Here is a 25,331-nt window from a genome sequence, read left to right as displayed (position 1 = left end):
TAAAAACAAGTCTCAAAGTGCTCCTTATTCTTGTCCCTCAACCAACTCAGTCAATCATTTAATTTGCTGGTTTCAACGTTTTGATTTGCATAAAATTGGAAGTTCTACTGACCCTATATTAAAACACGTACCTCCTTTCTTGCGAAATTCCAAATTGTCACTGAGCCAGATATTAATAGATCCAAAGCACATAAACTTTGCTTTCAGATTCAATGAATTTAAATACATTGGATGCCCAAAGAGACTTGGGAATGCAGATCTATAGATCTCTAAAATACCACAAACAGGTGTAGAACATAATCAAGAATGCGAATGGAATGCTGGCCTTTACATTTTACGGACTGGAGTATAAGGCTGTATAAGTATTGTAGGAGAAAGTGAGGACTACAGATGCTGGAGATCAGAGCTGAAAATGTGTTGCTGGCAAAGCGCAGCAGGTCAGGCAGCATCCAAGGAGCAGGAGAATCGACGTTTCGGGCATGAGCCCTTCTTTAGGAATGTAAAAGTATTGTTTCAGTTATATAGAACCCTGGTGAGACAATATTCTGGCTTCAAGAGGTGTATTTTATCCTGATTTTTTTGAATGAAGAAAAGTTGAGATAGAGGGGTTGAGTAGATTATTCAAACGCAATGAAGTAACCAGTTGAAGCCTTGGCTTTTTTTTTTAAAAAGTTGGAACAATACAAGCAGCCTGAGTAGGTGGAGCCAAGCTCCCACGGAACCAGGGCTTTTAGTTTTAGCTTTCAGCAGTTGCTGGAGTCTTGAAGTTGGATATGGAAGCTCTTATTCCTCTCTGCTACACCTAAAGCCGGAGTTGTCTTCCTGCTGCTAGAATTGCATCTGAGACAATTTTACTGAATTTGCCTTTGTTGAGAGTGTGGTGCTGGAAAAGCTCAGTAGGTCAGGCAGCATTCTCCTGTTCTTTGGATGCTGCATGACCTGCTGTGCTTTTCCAGCACCACACTTTCAACTCTGATCTCCAATGTCTGCAGTCCTCACTTTCTCCTCCCGAATTTGCCTTTTCCAAGGGTGCATTTATGGGATGTTGTTATATTGAATCAGTAAATAAGTAGTAGTTAACATTTATATTATGCATTTTGACAGTTACAGTTAAACTTTTTTAAAAATTTTGCCTGCATTTTAACTGTAGTTCAAAAATAAAGTGTGTTTCGCTTAAAGTTGAGTAGCTTGTCCAATCAAATTGCATCTGGAACACAACACCCTACACTTACCTTTAAAATAAGAAAACATTACGGCCAAGACTATCTTAATATATTTTGAGGTGGTTCGGTCTGGTCCACAACAAACTAGGGGCTCTTGTCAAGATCAAAATCTCTAATTCCAGATTGAGTTGAGGATTGTTGGACTCAAAGGCGGCGAGTGGTATTTTATATTTCAGATGTTGCATTTGGTTGGTTTAAACAATGTGTGCCCTATGTAATAATGGCCCTTTCAGTTGCTAAGAATTTCCGAGGGCTAAAAGTAGTCACTTCAGAATTTATAATAAACAAACAAGGCAAGGATTTCAGAAATAGCAAACAAATTGAAGTTGAGTGCCTGTGTCTGAAAAGAATGGGAAAATAATTGCAGCAATAACTCTACATTTACAATTGCCAGGAATGCAATCAAAATCATTGGAGATTGCTGAAATTCAAAAGCAGCTTGAATTAGAGGCAATTGCAAAGATAAGAAAAAATAGCCCTGGCAGAACAAAAAGAAAGGATGGCCCTAGCAGAAGGAAAGGAGGGAGGAAGTCTTTGAACTTCAGAGGTTGGAACTGAAAACTCAAAGTCGACTTTAAATCGCGAAGGAAGAGGTGAAAGATAGGAGTAGTGATGCAGACAGTGATGGAGAGCAATCCCATTGTAGCCAAAGGCCCGGTGGGGATCTTATTAAATATGCTGGAAATGTGTTGCTGGAAAAGCGCAGCAGGTCAGGCAGCATCCAGGGAACAGGAGAATCGACGTTTCGGGCATAAGCCCTTCCTGAAGAAGGGCTTATGCCCGAAACGTCGATTCTCCTGTTCCCTAGATGCTGCCTGACCTGCTGCGCTTTTCCAGCAACACATTTCCAGCTCTGATCTCCAGCATCTGCAGACCTCACTTTCTCCATCTTATTAAATATGCCCAAGCATCACCAAAGTTCAATGAGAAGGATGTAGAAGCCTTTTCTATTTCATTTGAGAAAGTGGCTGAATAAATGAAATGGTCAGTGACCATGTGGGTACTGTTGATCCAAACAAAATTGGCAGACAGAGCAAGTGAGGTATTTGCATCACTATTAGAGGACATATCTGGGGAGTATAACAAGGTGGAAGATGCCATCTTAAAAGAATATGAGCTAGTAGCAGAAGTCTACACATAACGTTTTAGAAATCAGAGGAGGGAACTTGGTCAAAAGTACATAGAGTTTGAAAGGATCAAATAAAGTAATTTTGATAGATGGATAAGGGCACTGAAAACAGATTAAACATATAATGCTATTAGAGAGAATTATTTTAGAGGAGATCAAAAATTCACTCCCTGAAGTAACAAGAACTCGTGAAAGAGCAGAGCTAAAATTGCATGAATAGCAACAGAAATGGCTAATGAGGAGCAGTCAATTCATAAATCAAAGCTTGGCTTCTGACATTGATTTGGGGAAAAGAGAAATCCTCAGGATATAAGGGAAAAACAGGTCCCATTGAAAATAGTGAAGATAGTTTACCACAGGATAAAAAGAAAACCCATGAGGGAGAAAGAGAAGTAAAACAAAAAGCTATGGTGTTTTCACTGCAATAAATTAGGCCACATGAAGTCACAATGTTGGTGGTTTAGAAAAAGCAGAGGGAAGACTTGCTGCAGTCATATAGGGCCTTGGCAAGGCTATACCTTGAGTACTGTGTGCAAATTTGGTCTCCTAGTCTAAAAATGGACATCCTTGGTATTGAGGAAGTCCAACAAAGGTTTAACAAATTGCTTCCTGGGATGGCAGGACTGACATCTGAAGAAAGACTGAATCAACTGGGCTTGTACTCACTGGAATTAAGAAGGATAAGGGGGGGGTGTGTGGAATCTCAGAAACACAAATCTTGATGGGTCTGGACAGGATAAATGTGAGAAGCATATTCCCAATGTTGGGGAAGTCCAGAACAAGGGGTCATAGTCTAAGAATAAGGAGTAAGCCATTCAGAACTGAGATGAGGAAGAATTTCTTCACCAAGTTGTGACCCTGTGAAATTCTTTCCCACAGGAAGCTGTTCGGGCCAGTTTGTTCGAAACATTCAATCAGGAACTGGATATGGTTCTTGTGGCTAAAGGAATCAAAAGGTATGGTGAGGAAGCAAGAGTGAGAAACTGAAATTGCATAATCAACTATTGTCATATTGAATGGTGGTGCATATTAGAAGGGCTGAATGGCTTAATTTCCATGTTTTTCAGACGGATATGCGAAAACACAAAACCCAGTGAGTTTTGTTTGAGTAGCAAAGGAAACACAGTGGAAGCTAAAAAGTTACAAAAGAATGTATAACCTGATCAGGGGTTGGTTGAGAAATAAGTACCAAATCTCTAAATTATTTATTTGCATGAGTTAGGTTTACTCATGTATGGCAGGAGAATTAGGTAAAGAAGTTAAGATTTTGAGAGATACGGGAGCAAGTATATCTTTGAAGTGAGAGATAAAAAGATATGCAATTCAGGAGTATTGCCAGAAAAAGTGATAATGTGTAGAATTCATGGTGAGAATAACAATCTTCCATTGTATAAAGTGAGGTTGGGGAGTCCAGTAAAAAGTGGTGAAGTGGTAGTAGGAATAATGGAGAAAATCTCAGATCAAGAAATATAGTTTATCCTTGTAATAATATAGTTAGATCATAGGTGGGAACGATGCCAGTGGAAATTAGGCAACTGAGGTGTTACAAGTATATCCTGGGATTTTTTCTGACTGTGTGGTAACAAGGTCACAAAGCCACAGGGTGAAGCAGGAGGAAAAATCACGGAGTAAAGGAAGTTGATGTTCAATCATCAGAAACTATGTTTGATCAAATGATTGACAAAAAAAAACAAGAACAGTGGGAGGACAAAGTGGACTTATAATATTTTTAGTTGAGAGAAATTAGCTGAATTACAACAGGAAGATGTAAAACTGAAGTAGTTGCTTCCAAAAGCATCCACAGAAGCAGAATTTGAGTGTGTCTCAGAATGTTACTATCTTAAAAATGAAATCTTAATGAGGCAAGAGAGATCATCACATATTCAGATGAGAAATGGGCAGAACTCATCAAGTTCTATTACTGGTGGGTTATAGAAAGGTGTTGTTGGGTAGCATATGAATTACCAGTAGGTGGTCATTTGGGGGTAAGGAAATCATTTTATTGGCCTCAACTGAATAAGGATATGCTTGAATATTACCAGACACGTCATACACGACTGTAAACCTCAAGCAGTGATAAAATCAGCACCCTTAATACACATTCCCACATTGGAGGAACCTTTTACAAGAGCCTGAAGTGATTGCTTAGAATCTGTCCCTAAAACAAAATGTTTAGCAATTTGTATTTGATGAACACAATGGATGTATCCACTAGATTTCCAGAGGCCATTTCCACAGATACTTAATTTTTTTAAACTAGAAACAGACTATCTCCAGAAATACAATCAGAAAAAGGGTCAAATTTTCCATCAACTTATTCAAGAAAGTTACGGACATTTTATGAATAAAACAACTCAAATCCACCATGTACAATTCAGAATCGCAAGACGCATCAGAACTGTGGCATCAATTAAAGACCATGTTGAAGGCTTATAGTCAAGATTATCCAAAGGATTGGGATAAAGGAATTCCATTTGTACTTTTAGCAATCATCTAAATTCAGTCCATTTGTTTAGTTTTTTGGGCATGAGGTGAGAGGACCACTGAAATTATTTAAGGAGAAATTGGTTAGTCTTGAGTTTAGAGATCACATATTTGGAATGTGTTTTAAATTTTAGGGAAAGATTAAATAGAGTAGGTGAGTTAGCCAAACAGCACAACAGGTGATGAAACAGGAAGTAGACAAGAAATCAAAACTTGTAATTTTGCTTGTAGCAATAAAGTATTACTGTTACTCCCAGTGATAGATGAACCAACCTTTAAAAGCAAGGTTATCAAACTGAAACAAAATTGAGTGAAGTGAATAATTTGATAAAAAAGAAAATCTCAAACTGAAACAAAATTGAGTGAAGTGAATAATTTGATAAAAAAGAATATCTCACACAGTGTCTTAGGAATACGCTTAAAAGTTATTTTGATAGGGAAGGATAGAAAACAGAAAATAGGAAAACAGCAAATGTGACACCACTGTTTAAAAAGACAAAAGATGGGGAATTATATACCAGTTAGTTTAACCTCTGTAGTGGGGAAGATGCTTGAGTCGATTATCAAGGAAGAAATAGCAAGGCACCTAGATAGAAAATGTCCCATTGGGCAGACACAGCATGGGTTCGTGAAGGGCAGGTCACACTTAACTAATCTTTTGGAATACAATGAAGACATTATGAGCACGGTGGACAACAAGGACCCACTAGATGGGTGTACCTAAATTTCCAAAAGGCCTTCAACAAGGTGCTGCACAAGAGGCTGCTGCATAATATAAAGATGCATGGTATTACGGGTAAAGTATTAACATGGATAGAAGATCGGTTGACCAACAGGAAGCAAAGAATGGAGATAAATAAGAGCTATTCTGGTTGGCAATCAGCAACTAGTGGTGCGTCTCAGGGATCAGTGTTGGGACCGCAATTATTCAGAATTTATATTGTTGATTTGGAGTTTGGGACCATGTATAGTGTGTCAAAGTTTGCAAATGATACGAAGACGAGTGGCAGAGCAAAGCTTGCAGAGGCCAGTGAATCTGCAGAGGAACATAGATACATTGAGTGAGTGGGCAAAGATCTGGCAGATGGAATACAATGTTAATAAATGTGAAGTCATCCATTTTGGTAGGAGTAACAGTAAAAGCAATTACTACTTGAATGGTAAAAGTTGCAGCAAGCTGCTATGCAGAGGGACCTGGGTGCCCTTGCGAATGAATCTCAGAAGGTTGGTCTATAGGTACAAGTAATTGGGAAGGCAAATGGAATTCTGTCCTTCATTGCTAAAATGATTTAGTTTAAAAACAGGGAGGTTATGTTGCAGCTGTATAGGGTGCTGATGAGGCCACATCTGGAGTACTGAGTGCAGTTGTGGTCTCCATACTTGAGAAAGGGTGTAGTGGCACTAGAGAGGGTGCAGAGGAGGTTCACTAGGTTGATTCCGGAGTTCTGGGGGTTGCCTTATGAGGGGAGACGGAGGAGACTGGGATTATATTTATTGGAATTTAGAAGAATAAGGGGGAAATCTTATAGAAACATATAACATTATGAAGTGAATAGATAAGAAAGAAGTAGAGAGGACATTTCCACTGGTGGGTGAAATTAGGACAAGAGAACATAGTCTCAAAATTAAGGGAAGTAGATTTAGGACAGAATTGAGAAGGAAATTCTTCACCTGGAGGGGTGTGAATCTATGGAATTCCCTGCCCAGTGAAGTAGTTGAAGTTTCCTCAGTAAGTATTTTTAAAGCTAAGATAGATAATTCTTTGAACAAAGAATTAAGGATTAAAGTGAGAGGGTGGGTAAGTGGAGTTGAGCCCACAAAAAGATCAGTCAAAACGTTCTTGAATGGTGGAGCAGGCTCGAAGGGCCAGATGGCCCACTCCTGTTCCTCCTTCTTATGGTCTTATGAAAGCAAAAAGGAGAATGTGGGACTTGGTCACAACACAGAATAAAGAACCAAGTTCAGATGATTCTGAATAGGACTTTCCTCTAATTAAAATGGACAATGAAGTTTTCAAAACTGGAGATAAACTGAGTTACCTTTCAGAGGAAAATCAAAATGAGTTGAAAGTGTTATTACAATCATTGGGGAGCTACGTGGGAGTAAACTGGAATGTACTTAACTGATTTTGCATGATGTAGATGTAGGAAATGCTGTTCCAATTAAGGAACATTCTTACGGACGTAACCCTCTAAAATTGGCACAGATCCAAAAAAAGAGAGACTGAACGCATGCTCAGAGGCAACATAATTCGAATTTTAGTGACTGGAGCTCACCCGTAGTAATGACGCCAAAACCAGGTGGCACCCAACGATTATGTGTGGACTATCGCAAAGTCAATGCAGTTAAAAAGTCTGATTCATATCCTATTCCACATTTGAAAGACTGTATTGAGAAGGTTGAACAAGCAACTTATATTTCTAAGTTGGACTTAGTCAGAGGATACTGTCAGATTTCTTTATACAAAAGAGCAAACAAAATCCAGCTGATGCCAAGTGGACTATACCAGTTTACAGTCATGACCTTTTGTATGAAAAATGCACCAGCCACATTTCAAGGATGAATCAATAAAGTCATTTCAGAATTACCCTATTGTGTGGTGTACATCGATGACCTGGTGATTTTTAGTCACGTTTGGAGCATCTATCACAGTTGTTTGTTCATCTTTAGGAGGTGAGCTTGGTGATAAACCTGGCTAAAATAGAGTTTACAAAAGCCCAAGTCACATTCTTAGGCCATATGATTAGCCATGGAAAAATGACCCCACAGGATACAAAAGCAAAAGTTATTGGGGATATTCCCATACCATCAACGAAGAAGGAAGTACAATGACTCATGGGATTGAGTATTTTTTAAAATTGGAAGCTTGTACCAAATTTTAGAAGTGTGATTGCTCCAGTGACATTCAGATAGCGAGGACTATAGATGCTGGAAAGTCAGAGTCAATAAGGTGTAGAGCTAGAAAAAACACAGCACGTCAATGAGCAAAAGAGCAGGGGAGTCAACGGTTCAGGTTGGGACCTTGCATCAGGACCTGAAACGTCGACTCCCCTGCTCCTCTGTCTGACTAGAATCCCAGGCTATTTGGCCCAACAAGTCCACACCAACTCTCCAAAGAGTAACCTTCCCAGGCCCATCCCCCTACCCTAATACTCTACATTCACCGCTGACTAATGCACCTAACCTAAACATCCCTGAACACAATAGGCAATTTAGCATGGCTAATTCACCTAATCTGCACATCTTTGGATTGCTGGAGGAAAGCGGAGCACCCTTACATGGGGAAAACGTGCCAACTCCACACAGACAATTGCCCAAGGTTGGAATTAAACCTGGGTTTCTGGTACTGTGAGGCAGCAGTGCTAACCACTAGGCTACTGTACCACACAAGACTTGCTGTGCTTTTTCCAGCTCTTGTTCCACTGACTGACTTGAAGTGCAGAAAGTTTCAGTGGACAGATGGCATTGAACAGCCTGATGGCATTGTTAAGCACTGCCCCAGTGTTAACCACACCTAAATAATGCAAAGCCATTCAAAGTGGCTATTGATGAGAGTGTTGGTGCTATATTCCTGCAAAAAGACAAGATAAAAAGACATATTGGATATTTTTCCAGAAAATGAGTTAATCATTAACAGAAATATTCCACAACTGAGAAGAAGTCCTTGAATATGATGTTGGTATTGCAACATTTCTATTGCCTTTAATGTGTCTAAGACAATTGTATATAATAATCACAACTCCTTAAAGTTTTTGGAAAAAAACTGAGGATAAAAATACATGTTTGTTTAAATGGAGATAACACTGCATTCAATCAATTTGAAAATTATACATGTGGCAGGATGAAAGAACGTAATTGCTGACGGATTGTCGTGACTTTGAAGAATGAAGATGGAGGTGTTTGGTGGAAGAAGAAAATGGACTGAAATGGACTATAGTAGCAAATATTTGCATACTCACAGTCCATGTAATGTACATGCATTGTGCTGTACTAATAGTGTAAGGCTAAAGATTTTTTAAAAGATGAAGCCATCTTTGTATATTGATGTGCTTTTTTTAAAAAATGGTGGGAGGTATGGTTTTAAGAGGTGTATTTTGTCCTTTTTTTTAAAAAAGTGAAGAAAGGTTGGAGACAGAGGTAAAGAGCAGCCTGCTCAAAGCCAATAAAGTAAACAGTTTGCGAGGCCTTGCTTTTTTAAAAAAGGTTGGAACAATAGAAGCAGCCTGAATGGTTGGGGTCAAGTTCCCACGAACAAGAATTTTTAGTTTTAGCTTTCTGCAGTTGTTGGGGTCTTGGAGATGGATATGGAAAATCTTATTCCTCTCCCTGTTTCAGCTAAAAGCTGACAATCCTTTCCTGCTGCTACAATTGCATGCAAGACAATTTATTTTATTAAATGTACCTTGGTCAAGGGTGTATTAATGGGATGTAACCATACTGGAAGAGTTATTTAATAGCAATTAACATATCTATTATTTTGTTGAGTATTTCAATAGAGTTACAGTTAAGCCAATCCTTTTCTTTTTATTTTGTCTGTATATTTTGTCTGTATTTTAACTGTCGTGCAAAAATAAATTGCTTAATGTTGAGTAGTTTGACCAATTGAATTGCATCTGCAACACAATGCCTTATGCTTACTTCTAAAATAAGTAGTAGTCACGGTCAAGACTATCTTAATATAGTTTGAGGTGGTTTGGTCTGGTCCATAACACTGGTTGGACTCCACTTGAAGTCGTGAGAGCAAATCAGGACTGTGGTCTTTGAGGGTGTTGAGGTTTAGAAGAATGATACCTTGACTTCAGGGGTGAAGTTTTGAAGAGAGATAATGCAAATTAGGCCTGTTTTCTCCAGGATTTAGAAGGTTTAAGAGGTAATCTGATTTAAGTCTTCAAGTTATTAACAGGAAAAGATAGGTCAATAAAGATAAACTAGGGGGCACAATTTTAAAATTAGGGCCAGGCCGTTCAGTAGCCACCTTAGGAAACATTTCTACATACAAGGAGTGGTAGAGGTTTGGTAACTCTTCTACAAATGGCAGTTGATATTACATTAGTTGTTAGTGTTAAATCTAAGGTAGAAAATGTTTTGTTAAGTGTAGGTATTCAGGGATATGTGCCAATAGCAAGTATATAGATTTAAGCCACAGATTGAGCAAAATCTCACTGAATGGTGAAACAGGTTCGAGGTGGTGAATGGTCTACTCCTGTTCCTATGGGACTGAGAAAGAGGATGTCAATGATGTTTCATAAAGGCAACCAAATTCTTTTACAAACTTAATCAGGATTTTTTAAGGGGGTAAAACTTAAATTGAATCTCATGCTTTGAACCAAAGGGTAAATTTTCCACTTTTACTTCTGACTAATAGTATGTCAAACAAAAAGAGAAAATTAATACAAATAATCCCAAGTACATAATAAACAAACCTGACTATTGTATTTCAAGTGAGGACTCTCAAAAGCTTATTACAAGGATAGATCGAATACAAAATCAATGATACTTAAAAAGCTCAATATGGTTAATTTCAATTTTGTGGGTTTAATCACAAAATACATTAATAAAGCTGTGGTTCTGTTCGCCGAGCTGGAAGTTTTTGTTGCAAACGTTTCGTCCCCTGTCTAGGTGACGTCCTCAGTGCTTGGGAGCCTCCTGTGAAGCGCTTCTGTGGTGTTTCCTCCGGCATTTATAGTGGCCTGTCCCTGCCGCTTCCGATTGTCAGTTTCAGCTGTAGTGGCCGGTATATTGGGTCCAGGTCTATGTGTTTGTTGATGGAGTTTGTGGATGAGTGCCATGCTTCTAGGAATTCCCTGGCTGTTCTTTGTTTGGCTTGCCCTATAATGGTAGCGTTGTCCCAGTCGAATTCATGTTGCTTGTCGTCTGCGTGTGTGGCTACTAGGGATAGCTGGTCGTGTCGTTTCGTGGCTAGTTGATGTTCGTGGATGCAGATCGTTAGCGGTCTTCTTCCTGTTTGTCCTATATAGTGTTTTGTGCAGTCCTTGCATGGGATTTTGTACACTACATTAGTTTTGCTCATGCTGGGTATCGGGTCCTTCGTTCTGGTGAGTTGTTGTCTGAGTGTGGCTGTTGGTTTGTGTGCTGTTATAAGTCCTAGTGGTCGCAGTAGTCTGGCTGTCAGTTCAGAGATGTTCTTGATGTATGGTAGTGTGGCTAGTCCTTTGGGTTGCGGCATGTCCTCGTTCCATTGTCTTTCCCTTAGGCATCTGTTGATGAAATTGCGAGGATATCTGTTTTTGGCGAATACCTAGTATAGGTGTTCCTCTTCCTCTTTTTGCAGTTCTAGTGTGCTGCAGTGTGTTGTGGCCCTTTTGAATAGTGTCTTGATGCAACTTCGTTTGTGTGTATTAGGGTGGTTGCTTTCATAGTTCAGGACTTGGTCTGTGTGTGTGGCTTTCCTGTGTACCTTAGTGGTGAATTCTCCGTTTGGTGTTCTCTGTACCATCACTTCTAGGAATGGGAGTTGGTTGTCCTTTTCTTCCTCTCTCGTGAATCGGATTCCTATGAGTGTGGAGTTGATGATCCGGTGTGTTTTCTCTATTTCCATGTTTTTAATGATTACAAGGTGTCATCGACGTATCTGACCCAGAGTTTGGGTTGAATTTGTGGTAAGACTGTTTGTTCTAACCTTTGCATTACTGCTTCTGCTATGAGTCCCGAGATCGGTGAGCCCATGGGTGTTCTATTGATTTGTTCGTATATCTGGTTGTTGAATGTGAAGTGTGTTGTGAGGCACAAGTCCAGTAGTTTAAGTATGCCGTCTTTGTTGATGGGTTCGACGTCCTGTTGTCTGTTATGTCTGTTCAGCAGGTTGGCTATTGTTTCTCTGGCTAGGGCTTTGTCAATAGAGGTGAACAGTGCCGTTACGTCGAATGAGACCATATCACCTAGACAGGGGACGAAACGTTTGCAACAAAAACTTCCAGCTCGGCGAACAGAACCACAGCAACGAGCACCCGAGCTACAAATCTTCTCACAAACTTTGAATACATTAATAAAGGTTATCACCTCCATTGCTTGAGCCAAGCGCTCTTCCAGAGCCATAAAGGTAAGAAGTTGTGGATCAACAGACGAAATAGCTTGAGCTGTAAGTCCTTCACCGAGTTCGTCAAGCAATCTGAGAAAAAAAATTAAACAGACAAGATGAAGATATGTAAAATAAAAGTTCATGATGCAGGGGGTAACAATAGTGTGTATAGAGGATTGGCTAACTGGAAACACTAACTGTACAGAAATGGGTCATTTCAGATCGGCAAGGTGCAACAAATGCAATGCTACAGAAATCAGTATTAAGATCTCAACTGTTCACAAATTATATGAATGACTTGCATCAAGGAATCATGGGATGTATAGTGGTGGTGGCACAGGTGCTATCCATTGAGGAAAGGTTATAGATAGGCATGACTTATAACCACGATTTCGGAAAAATGTGAGGTCATCTTCCTGTGACACAGACAATCCTGGTATGGTTTAACATGATGATTGCTAAAAAAGATGATTCCACAGTTGTGAGAGAAACCAGATTCAGAAGACACATCTTTAAAATAAGGAGTCTTGAATTTAAGACAACGTTAAGGAGATTTCTTTTTGAGTGAGTCTTTGAGACGGCCTTCCATAGACAATGGTAGAGTTACTAAATATTTTTAAGACAGGGATAGATTAGATTCTTCACTAACAAGGCAATTAAAGTGAATAGGGATAGGTCGGAATATAGACTCAAGAGCACAATCACATTAGCCAAATCCTTGAATGATGGACTAAGATCAAGCAACCGAACAGACTAATCCAACTTGTATTTCATATGCTAAAACAATTTCGCATATCACTCAATTCATCAAGTTGAAGGGCCTTTGTGTACTGAACCATTAAGTAAGATTGTTTATTAAATTTCTAAAGCCAGGAAAAATATTCAAGCAAAAACAATGGATTCTAATATTATTTCTAACTCAAATGTAACTGAATTAAGTCAAAAGTGGAACAGAACCCACAAGAAATTATTTAACTAATTTCACTGGGAGTACTTTGCAAGTATGGTTAAAACATTATTATTCATTTACCGAATTCAAAATTTAAACCTGGAATTTTTTTCTACCTTTTAACAGAACATGATTTTTATGACCACATTTAGTATTAGTGGTATAATAAAAGATTCACCATCAACTATTTTATTTATATTCAATGTATACTCAAAATCTGGCCATTCTTGTTTTTAACAAGTTAATGACCTAATATGCCATCCTTTAGTTCTCTTGGAAGAAAGAAAGAATATGTAAAAAAAAAGGAAAGAAATACATAATTCTTCTCCAAATTCAGTAACACCAGCCATATGGGACAACAGGTTACACCACAGTTTTCAAAGATCTCCCATTATCGCCACAAAAGTGAAATGCTTCAAAACACTGTTTATAGTTGACTACGTAGCAAAGCTCAAAATGCTTGGATTCCCCAATGCATAGGTAAAAACATTTTGAGGCTAATGTCCAAAGATTTTGACCTCAATATATCCAGTAGACAAGTAAATCGAATCAAAGAATGACAGGTCATTAAATGAGGAAGTGCAGATGCCCATTCAAAGCATGAAACAGTAGCACTGCTGGCATTAGAATCAACCATTGTTTGGCAGATGAAGATGGTGAAGTGGAAATCAATCGTGTCAATTCTTATAATCTACTTTGAGTATGAGTAGGATAGTGCCAGAAAGAAAATGACTGTATGAGCCTTATGAGAAAAAAAAAATCAGGGCCATCATGTCAAATGGAGTCTAAGTTTCAGGTACTAATCAACAGCTACAGGCTACTTTTTTTTTTACAAAATCAGAAGTAAATCACACTAAACAGGAATGCTATTAGATAACGCAACATACATCTTTGAAGCAGCAGCTAAACAGGAACTTCTGGATTGGAATTGTTACTGTCTCCTTAGCAAACTTCTAAGGAGACAGTAACATAATGATAATTTTATAAAACCAGTAAGCTGGAGTTGTAAACCAATGTTTGAGGCATGAGTTCAAATTTCAGCTGGGAAGTTAGTTTGGTTAGTTAATGTGTTAAGAATAAAATTAATTTCTCGTTAATAATGATCCCAAAGAGGATTAATAGGATTAATATAAAAACTAATATCCATCAAGGTAGGAAATCTTAGCCGGTCTGGATTACAATTGATTGCACAGCAACATGGTTGACTCTGAACTGCCCTCCAACTTGCCTGAACCAAATCCTTCAATTGTTTCAAATTGTGATTAACAAAAAAGCTGAAGATTATTATTGATGGACTACCTTCCATCGACCTAGGCCCTGAAATGACCTTGCAAAGTCCACCTTACTTGCTTCTGGGGACGTGTGCCGAAATGTAAGACAGCTGAACCGCAATGAATCAAGCAACAGTCCGACAGTCATTCTCATCAAATCATACCTTACAGCCAATGTCATAAACAAGAAAGGTTAATTTATAAAGTTACATATAAAATATTACTCAGAGGGCAGGCATTCTTCAAAATGAACTAAATCCTGCAGATAATTAGGCATTCCTGGGAAGAAATGGAGGAGACCTAAAGTCCATACCAAAATCTTGTCCCATAAAAGGTGCAACACAAAATGTGTACCTGCTTTACCCCAGTAATTTTTCAACATCAAAACCTTGATGGGAGGTTGAGGGAAGGGAAATGCCATCTGTCTTCGTCAATTCTCACAATACTTTTCTCTTTCCCCTCTTTTAGCTAGTAGCATTGGGCATCCCACTGCTATGTAATCATTATTCGTATGCACCTATATCGGTCACATGCGTAAAATCAATTAGCTCAATATAAACCAAGGTTAGGCCACCATTTATTGCCAATGCATGAAGTGACATGCACATTTTTATCACGAACTGCATAATATACAAAGACCATATGCATTGTTGTCTTAACAAAGATTTTAATACAACAGAAAGTTTTCATTCAGCTCATTAAACTCTGAATCAGAACTCAACTTGTTTTTGTCTGCAATCTTATTCCCCAATACCATATTTACCAACCTGCATCAGAATGCAATTACTTTAAATCTTCAAAAGCAGCACTTTATCATAAATATATAGACTTTTATAGGGTTACCATTTAGTTTTAGGGTCTAACTTTGTCCCTGGCTGTTCATTCATAGTTTTTCAAGTAGTACTCCTTTACATCAAATCCTTTAATTACTTACAAAATTAAATTTATTCACTATTTTCCATCAATAAACGTATATGTAGATCTCTTTCTCCTTCCACTAATCTAAAATCTAGATTTTCATCTTCTGGTAAAATTATGAGGTTTAAACATATAAAACACAACAATATACAACTTACACAAAGGTTATATCAATTACATCAATTGTGGTAAGACTTCCCCTTATGAGAGAACATAGAACTAAGGATCAACACATTTTCATCTCTGATCTCCAGCCCTCACTTCCTCTCACTGTTCAAAGAGGCTTGATTCTCAGCTTATGTGTCTGCATGACTACATTGTTACATAAATAGTTAAGACACCTCTGGGCCCTTGAAAAACAGGAAAAAACATTCATTTCATTATTAAATGCAGTTGACAAAAATTGTTTTCTTAAGCAGTTGTAACCAGAGCTTCATTTATAAAGGCAGCTTAGACAGGACAAGTAGATGGAATACAATATGAGAGTATGCAAAGTTGTTCATTTGCTTACATGGACAGTACAGAATACCAAGGTGCAGGAATTCCTAATTTCCACAACTCCAAGGTTGGGAGCTAGTTATTCACTGCAGAATTTCTTGTCTCTGACTTGCTCTTGTAGCCACAGCATTTACATGACTATTCAATTTCTAGTCAATTGTAACCCACAGGAATAGGATAGTGAGAAATTCAGTGATGATCATGTCATTGAATTTTAGAAAGGAGAAAGATGGTTAGATCTTTTCTTTTTTAGATGGTCATAACAGACAATTGCATGGCGCAAATTTCATTTTTCACTTATCTGTCCAATCTTAGAATTTGTTCAGTGTGTGCTGCCTAGGGGTACTGTATTGTGTAATATAATACTGAATACATTTCCAGCCAGGCTGCATAGCAAGCTAGAATTAACTTTCCAATCCTAAAATGTAATTATTTATAATGATAACCAGAAAAACAATCAGAAGATATAACCTGGTGGAAGCAATGAGTAAACTTAAAACATTTTACATCGGTTTTTACACTGATTTGAAACTCGAACTACATTAGTACCAGAAGAAAAATTGAATCATCTAAAAATGAACACTGATCAGCACAATTGCAGCCGATAATTAATTGGGCATTAATGATTCAGAGGCTTTTGAGAATTTGAAGTAAACTGCAGTTTCCTATAAGACAATCTAAAAAAAGAGTGGGGATCAAACATAACTTCTTGTAGACAGGAGATGAAGGATTATTTAACTGCTGGAAGCTAAATTAAGAGGACAGTAAAAACCAAAAACAAACTTTTGGCAACATTTGACTCTTTTCTCCAGCAAAAATAAAATTATTAGATCTACAGGCATCAATTTCAAGGCCTTAGACAACAGTGTTAGACAAACTCATTGACAATAAAAGCAAAATTCTGAAGATGCTGGAAATCTGAAACAAAAAGAAAATCCTGGAGAAACTCAGCATTGTCTGTGGATAGAGAAACGGAGTTAAGTTTTCAACCAAGATCTGACTCCAGAACTGAAAAGCATTGGAAAATAGTGCTCTTTTGCACTTTTGATGGAAGGATAGGAGAGCAAAGGGAACACACTGTGCAGAGGCCATCACCCCTCAGCTTCCCACAGTCCAGGGAAAACAGCCCCCGCCTGTTCAGCCTCTCCCTATAGCTCAAATCCTCCAACCCTGGCAACATCCTTGTAAATCTTTTCTGAACCCTTTCAAGTTTCACAACATCTTTCCGATAGGAAGGAGACCCGAATTGCACGCAATATTCCAACAATGGCCTAACCAATGTCCTGTACAGCCGCAACATGATCTCCCAACTCCTGTACTCCATACTCTGACCAATAAAGGAAAGCACACAAAACGCCTTCTTCACTATCCTATCTACCTGCGACTCCACTTTCAAGGAGCTATGAACCTGCACTCCAAGATCTCTTTGTTCAGCAACACTCCCTCGGACATTACCAATAAGTGTATAAGTCCTGCTAAGATTTGCTTTCCCAAAATGCAGCACCTTGCATTTATTGGAATTAAACTCCACCTGCCACTTCTCAGCCCATTGGCCCATCTGGTCAAGATCCTGTTGTAATCTGAGGTAACCCTCTTCACTGTCCACTACACCTCCAATTTGGTGTCATCTGAGACCAAAGTAAACAACACACAAATAAGACAAGATCATTTTTGGGGGTGGGGTAATATAAAAAAAGGTGTACAAACAGCATAAGTACAGACTTTGAAATTGTGAAACTCTACATTCAGTCGCAGAAAGCTGTAAAATGCTTTAATGGAAAGTGAGATGTTCTGGATGTAAGTTTACTCGCTGAGCTGGAAGGCATGTTTTCAGACATTTAAAAACCATACTTGGTAACATCATCAGTCGAAGGCTTATGCCCGAAACGTCGATTCTCCTGTTCCCTGGATGCTGCCTGACCTGCTGCGCTTTTCCAGCAACACATTTTCAGCTCTGATCTCCAGCATCTGCAGACCTCACTTTCTCCTCAACGTCATCAATGAGCCTCCAGTGAAGCACTGGTGGTATGGCCCATTTTTTATTTATGTGTTCAGGTTTCCTTGGGTTGGTGAAGTTATTTCCTGCGATGGCATCAATGGAACAGATGTGACAGAGACAAAGAAATTGAGAAAGTGGAATAGAATGCTTGCAGGAAGTAGGGTGTGAGAAAGTATAGTTGAAGTTGACAGACTTATAATGGATATTGGTGGTCAACCTATCCCTAGATATGGGAACCAAAAAGGCAAAAAAGGGGAGGGAAGAGTCAAAGCTGGACCAGGCAAAGAGAAGGATGGAAACTGGAAACAAAGTTGATTAATTTTTCTCATTCCGAATGAGAGCAGGAAATAGCACAGCTGACACTGTTGATGAATTGGAAAAAGAGTTGTGGGAGGGGTCCTGCAAATAGGACTGGAACAAGGAATTTTCCAGTTTCACCACAAGAAGGCAAGTATAACTGGGACACATGTGGGTATCCATAGCCATATCTCATTCTCTCTAAGTCAGAGGGGAGTTAAACGAGAAGATGTTCAAAGTAAGAGTTTAGGTAGGAAAAGGAGGGTGATGATACATGGAGACTGTTCACACCTCTTTTCAAGGAAGCAGACAGATTTCAGACCATCCTTATGGCGGTGGGTGTGTCGAGAGATTGCATGAATTAGAGCAGGCAGCTAGGAACGGATAACCGGAACTTGTGAAACCTACAACTTTGTAACAAGACTAAAAAATGCAGCCAAAAAGTACAAGTTTAAGGACACAGATGAATGGCTGATTGATTAACTAATCTGGATTTCAGCACACCAAGAAGTGCAGACTGAGAGACTTAGGAACTATAAGCTCACAATATCACAAACTCCAGACATTGCCAGAGCACATGAAACCACAAACAGAAGAATTAATATGCTGACGACCTAAACAGCCTTCTTGTCCACTTCTTGTGGGTTGACTCACAATGTCATTAGGGAGGGAATTCTAGGATTTTGACCCAGTGACAGTGATGGAACAGCGCTTTATTTCCAAGGATAGTGAGTGACTTGGAGCAGAACTTGAAGGTGCTGGCGTTGTCATTTTTCTGCTGCCCTTGTCCTTCTAGATGGAAGTGGTCTTGGGTTTGGAAGATACTGTCTGAGGATCTTTGGTGAATTTCTTGAGGAAAGTACACACTGCTGCAACGGAGTGTCAGTGGTAGAGGGAGTGGATGCTTGTGGATGTAGTGAAAATCAAGTGAGCCGCTTTGCCCTGGATGGTATCAAGCTTATTGAGTGTTGCTGTGGTTTCACTCATCCAGGCAAACGAGGAGTATTCCATCACACTCCTGACTTGTGCCTTGTAGGTGGTGGACAGGCTTTGAGGAGTGAAGTGGTGAATTACTCGCCACAGTATTCCTAGCTTCTGACCTGCTCTTGTGGTGTTTATGTAGGGAGTCCAGTTGAGTTTCTAGTCAATGATAATCCCAGGATTTGGGTAGTGGAGGATTCGGTGATGATAACACTACTGAACTCCAAGGGGCGGTAGTTATATTGTCTCTTATTAGTGATGGTCATAGCCTATTATTTCTGTGGCACGAATGTTACTTTTCACTTGTCAGTCCAAGCCTGGATATTGTCCAGATCTTGTTGCATTTGAACATTGACTGCTTTAGTCACAAAGGAGTCACAAATTAGATTACTTAGATTAGATTACTTAGTGTGGAAACAGGCCCTTCGGCCCAACAAGTCCACACCAACCAGCCAAAGCGCACCCACCCAGACCCACTCCCCTGCACCTAACACTACAGGCAATTTAGCATAGCCAATTCACCTAACCTGCACATTTTTGGTCTGTGGGAGGAAACCGGAGCACCTGGAGAAAACCCACGCAGACACGGGGAGAATGTGCAAACTCCACACAGTCAGTCGCCTGAGGCAAGAATTGAATCGGGTCTCTGGCGCTGTGAGGCAGCAGTGCTAACCACTGTGCCACCCACTGAAATGGCGCTGAACATTGTGGAAATCAGCGAACATCCCCTCTCCTGGCCTTATTGATGAAGCAGCTGAAGATGGTTGAGCCAAGAACACTACCCTGAGGAAGTCTTGCACAGGTACCCTCGAACGGAGATGACTGACCTCCAACAACCACAACCATCCTCCCATGCATCAGGGATGACTCCAACAACCAGAGAGTTCGCCCCGAAATCCACTGATTCCAGTTTTGCTAGGGCTCCTTGATGTCACACTTGGTCGAACGCAGCATTGATTAAAATTGCTGTCACTCTCACCTCACCTCTGGAATTCAGCTCTTTTGTCCATATTTGAACCAAGGCTGTAATGCGGTCAGGAGCGTAGCGGCCCTGGCAGAATCCAAACTGGGGGTCACTAAGCAGGTTATTGCTGAGCAGAAACCAATTGATAGCACTGTTGATGACAACTTCCATCACTTTACGAATGAATGAGAGTAGATGGATACCGGGGTGGTAATTGGCCGGGTTGGATTTGCCCTGCCTTTTCCACAGGACAGACTTGGGCAATTTCCCACATTGTCGGGTAGATACCAGTGTTGTAACTGTACTGGAACAGTATGGCTAGGGGAGCAGCAAGTTCTGGAGCACAAATCTTCAATACTATTGCCTGAATGATGTCAGGGCCTGAAGCTTTTGCAGTGTCCAGTGTCTTCAACCATTTCTTGATATCACGTGGAGTGAAATGAATTGGCTCATGACTGGTACCTCGAATGCTGGCAACTGCTACAGGAGGCCGAGAAGGATCATACACTTAGCACTTCTGGCAGAAGATTGCTGCGAAAGCTTCAGCCTTACCTTTTGCCCTGATGTGTTGAGCTCTTCCATCATTGAGGATGGGATATTTGTGGAGCCTCCTCCTCCAGTGAGTTGTTTAATCATCCAGCAACATTCATGACTGGATGTAACAGGACTGTAGAGCTTAGATCTGATTTGTTGCTTGTGGGATTGCTTAGTTCTGTCTATCACTTGCTGCTTGGCATGCGTCCTACTTAGTGTTTTCACCAAGTATACCTGGTGCTTCTCCTGGCATGCCTTCCTGCATTCTCCATTGTACCAGGGTTGGTCCTGGCTTGCTGGTAAGGTTGAGTAGGGGATATAAGAACATAAGGACTAGGAGCAGGAGTAAGCCATCTAGCCCTCTTAGCCTGCTCCGTCATTCAAGACGGAGCAGGCTAAGGAATCCTTAATTCCTTCACTGTTCAAAAAAAAATTTTAGCTTTAAAAACATGTACTGAAGTAGCATCAACTACTTCACTGGGCAGGCAATTCCATCGATTCACAACCCTTTGGGTGAAGAAGTTCCTTCTCAATTCAGTCCTAAATCTGCTCCCCCAAATTTAGAGACTATGCTCTGTTGTCCTAGTTTCACCTGCCGGTGGAAACATCCTCTCTACTTATATCTTATCTATTCCTTTCATAATGTTATTTGTTTCTATAAGATCTCCCCTCATTCTTCTAAATTCCAGTCTCCCCTCATAAGCCAACCCCCTCAACTCCAGAATCAACCTAGTGAAACTCCTCTGCACCCTTCTAGTACCAGTACATCCTTTCTCAAGTATGAAGACCACAGTACTCCAGGGGTGGCCTCACCAGCCCCTGTACAGTTTCAACATAAGCTCCCTCCTTTTAAACTCAATTCCTTTAGCAATGAACAACAAAATTCCATTTGCCTTCCTAATTACTTGTAGTACCTGCAGACCAACCTTCTGTGATTCATGCACAAGGACACGCAGGTGCCTCTGCATAGCAGCATGCTGCAACATTTTACCATTCAAGTAATAATCCCTTTTAATGTTAGTCCTACCAAAATGAATGACTTCACATTTATTAACATAGATACTTTGAGTGGGCAACGGACAATGTTCCTCCGCAAAGTTTCACAGTCCTCTGCACACTTTGTTCTGCCACTCATCTCGATATCATCTGCAACCTTTGACACACGACACATGGTCCCCAACTCCCAATCATCTATGTGAATTGTGAATAATTGTGGTCCAAACACTGATCCCTGAGGAACACCACTTGTTAGTGACTCCCAACCACAATAGCATTTCTTAATCTCCACTCTTTGCTTCCTGTCAGTCAACAAATCCTCTATTCATGCTAATACTTTACCCAAAACACCATACATCTTAGTCTTAAGCAGCAGCGTCTTGTGCGGCACCTTGTCGAAGGCCTTTTGAAAATCTACGTACACCACATCTATTGGGTCCCCGTTATCCACTGTGCTCGTAACGTCTTCACAGAATTTCAAAAGATTAGTTAAGCATGACCTACCCATCAGGAATCCATACTGCATCTGCCCAGCAGGACAGAAATGCTTTGCTATTTTTTCCTTGATAATAGACTTGAGCACCTTCCCCAATACAGAAATTAAGCTAACTGGTCTATAATTCCTCATCTTCAGTCTACCACCCTTTTTAATCAGTGGCGTCACATTTGCGGTTTTCCAATCTGCTGGATTTGCCCCAGAGTCCAGCAATTTTTGGAAAATTATCACAAGTGCACTTGCTATTTCTCTCTCCTTCTCTTTTAGTACTGAGATGCATTCCATCAGGGCCAGGATCCATCCTTAGCTCCATTAGCTAGACTAACACTACCTCTTATGTAATAACAATTGTTTCCAAGTCCTCACCTACCTTCGTCTCTTTGCCAATTAATGGCATGTTATTAGTGTGCGCCACTTTGAAGACTGGCACAAAATACCTATTCAATGCCTCGGCCATTTCATCACATCCCATAACTAAATGCCCCTTCTCATCCTCTAAAAGGACCAACATTTACTCTTGTCACTCTTTTTCATTTTATATATTCACATAAACCTTTGCCATCTGTCTTTTTATGCTTCAGGTGGTTACCAATTGTACTGGAGTACAATTCTGCTGCTGCTGATGGTCCACAGCACCTCATGGATGCCCAGTCTGCAGTTGCTAGATCTGATCGAAGTCCATCCCATTTAGAACGATGATGCTGTCGCACAACACGATGAAGATTATTCTCAATGTGAAGGCGGGACTTTGTCTCCACAAGGACTGTGCAGTGATCACTCGTACAGATACTGTCATAGATGCATCTGTAGCTATGAGGTTGGTAAGGATGAGTTCTATTATGTTGGTTACCTCACCACCTGTCACAGTCCCAGTCTAGCAGCTATGTTCTTTAGGACCCAACCAGCTCAATACATAGTACAACTGCCAAGCTATTCTTGGTAGTGGACACTGATATCTCCCAGAATACATTTTGTGCCCTTTTTTGATATCCCCCAGAATACATTTTGTGCCCTTTCATCCTCAATGCTTCCTCCAAGTGCTGTTCAACATGGAGTAGGACCAATTCATCAACTGAGGGAGGACAGTATGTGGTAATCAGTGGGAGGTTTCCTTGCTCATGTTAACCTGAGGCCATGAGACTTCATGTGGTCCAGAGTCAATGTTGAGGACTGTCAGAGCAACTCTCTCCTGTGTACCACTGTGCTGCCACTTCTGCTGGGTCTGTCCTGTGATGACATATCCAGGGATGATAATGGTGGTGGCTGGGACATTGTCTGTAAGGTATGATTCTGTGAGTATGATTATGTCAGACTGTTGCTTGACTAGTCTGTGAGACAGCTCTCCCAATTTTGGCACTAGCTCCCAGATGTTAGTGAGCACGACTTTGCAGGGTCAACTGAGCTACTGCTGTTGTCTTTTCAGGTGCCTAGGTCAATGTCAGGTGATCCATCTGGTTTCATTTCTTCCAGACTTTGTAGTGATTAGTACAACTGAATGGCTTGGTAGGCCATTTCAGACAGCAATTCAGAGTCAACCACATTGCTGTGGGTCTGGAGACACATGTAAGCCAGACCAGGTGAGGATGCCAGATTTCCTTCCCTGTAGGACATCAGTGAACCAGATGGGTTTTTCCAACAATTGATAATGATTTACAGGTTATCAGTAGATTCTTAATTCCAGATTAATCCTGTGGTGGATGCATACCTGGGTCCCCAGAATATTAGCCGAGTTTCTGGATTAATAATTTAGCTATAATACCACTAGGCCATTGCCTACCTTTAGAAATCAATGCTCTCAATGCCTTTACAGAGAGGTGGGCACTCCGGGGGATAGAGTGCTTTATTTCCACCTCCAGTTCCATTTTGATTTAATCCCTTCTTGCTCTCCCAACCCTTCTCTCAAAAAAATATTGCAGTGATTTGGCTCCGTTTGTTAACACGTCTAGATATTTTAAAAAAGCAGATAAAATAAAATAAAAATAAAATATAAATAAATACATAATGAATTTTGCATGCCATAGTATTCAAGGTGTAGCAATCACAATATATAGGACGAAAGCCAGGACAGATGCTGGAGATTGGAGTCAACAGTGTGGTGCTGGAAAAAGCACAAGCAGGTCAGGCAGCATCAGAGGAGCAGGAGAATCAACATTTCGGGCAAAAGCCCTTCATTAGGAATGAGGCTGTGAGCCGAAAGGGTGGTGAAATAAATGAGAGGGGACGTGGGGCTGGGGGGTAAGGTAGCTAAGTGCATGATAGCTAGATTGAGGTGAGGGTAATGGTGATAGGTCAGAGAGGAGGGTGGAATGGAGAGGTGGGAAGGAACATGGATTTTAGGATAGGTCATGAGGGCGGCAGAGAGTTGGAAGGTTGGAACTGGCATAAGATGGGGGGGGTTGGGGAGGGAAAATGAGGAAACCAGTGAAGTCTACATTGATGCCGTGGGGTTGAAGGGTGATGAGGCTTTCTTCCTCTCGGCTTCAGGTGGTTATGGAGTGGTGACGGAGGAGGCGCTGGACCAGCATGTCCTTGGAGGAGTGGGAGGAGGAGTTGAAGGGTGGTGGTGTTGGCTGGTGCGGGTGTCCTGGAGATGTTTTCTGAAGCACTCTACAAGTAGGTGCCCTGTCTCCCCAATGTAGAGGAGACCACATCGAGATCAACGGATATAGTAAATGACATGTGTGGGAGTGCAGGTAAAACTCTGAGGGAAGTGGAAGGTTCTTCTGGGGCCTGGCACGGAGGTGAGGGGGGCAGGTTTTGCAATTCCTACGGTGGCAGGGGAAGGTAGATTGTTGGGGGTGTGGACCTGACAAGGGAGTCACTGAGGGAATGGTCTTTCCGGAAGTTGCAGATGAGGGGGGATGGAGTGAGCATAGCAGGTCTTTCCCCTTTTCCCCCCTCACCTTTATCTTCTGTAAAGACCATTCCCTGCCCTCCTGGCAACCTTCCCTGCCACCGCAGGAATTGCAAAACCTGCGCCCACACTTTCCCCCTCACCTCTGAGCAAGGGTCCATGCTGCCTTCCACTTCTATCAGAGTTTTACCTGGCCTTCCACACGTCATTTACTGTATCCATTGTTCCCAATGTTGTCTCCTCTACATTGGGTAGACAGGACGCCTACTTGCAGAGCGCTTCAGAGAACATCTCCAGGACACCCCCACCAACCAACCCTACTGCCCCATAGCCGAACACTTCAACTCCCCCTCCTCTAAGGACATGCAGGCCCAGGGCCACCTCCATCGCCACTCCGTAACCATCCGATGCCGGGAGGAAAAATGCCTCACCTTCCAACCCCACAGCATCAATGTGGACTTCGCCAGTTTCCTCATTTTTCCTCCCCCAATCTTATTCCAGTTCCAAACTTAAACTCAACACCACCCTCATGACCTGTCCTTCCTTCCTACCTATCCGCTCCATTCTTCTCTCCAACCTATCACCATTACCCCCATCTCCATCTACTTATCGCACTCTCAGCTACCTTACCCCACCTCCCTCCCATTTATCTCACCACCCCCTCGGCTCACAGCCTCATTCCTGATGAAGGACTTTTGC

General features: G+C 40.8%; 1 protein-coding gene across 4 annotated transcripts in view; it reads right to left on the bottom strand.

Moving 5' to 3' along the window:
• The window catches only part of pja2 (praja ring finger ubiquitin ligase 2), a 102,069-nt gene that overhangs the window by 15,364 nt on the left and 61,374 nt on the right, over nucleotides 1-25,331 (bottom strand). For all 4 annotated transcript variants that reach the window (XR_006314649.2, XM_043710414.2, XM_043710398.2 and 1 more), the window contains exon 6: nucleotides 11,857-11,965. Coding sequence is in view for 3 of the 4 variants with exons in the window: in XM_043710414.2 (XP_043566349.2) it covers nucleotides 11,857-11,965 (109 nt within the window). In the remaining variant the exon portion in view is untranslated. The remainder of the gene's footprint in view (nucleotides 1-11,856; nucleotides 11,966-25,331) is intronic.

This window comes from Chiloscyllium plagiosum, unplaced genomic scaffold, assembly GCF_037043375.1.
Source record: "Chiloscyllium plagiosum isolate Xiang-an unplaced genomic scaffold, Cpla_swu_hap1 HiC_scaffold_2, whole genome shotgun sequence".
In the NCBI taxonomy this organism is placed as follows: Eukaryota; Metazoa; Chordata; class Chondrichthyes; order Orectolobiformes; family Hemiscylliidae; genus Chiloscyllium; species Chiloscyllium plagiosum.
Note: the sequence above shows the minus strand (reverse complement) of the source record. Positions and strands in the feature narration are given on the sequence as shown.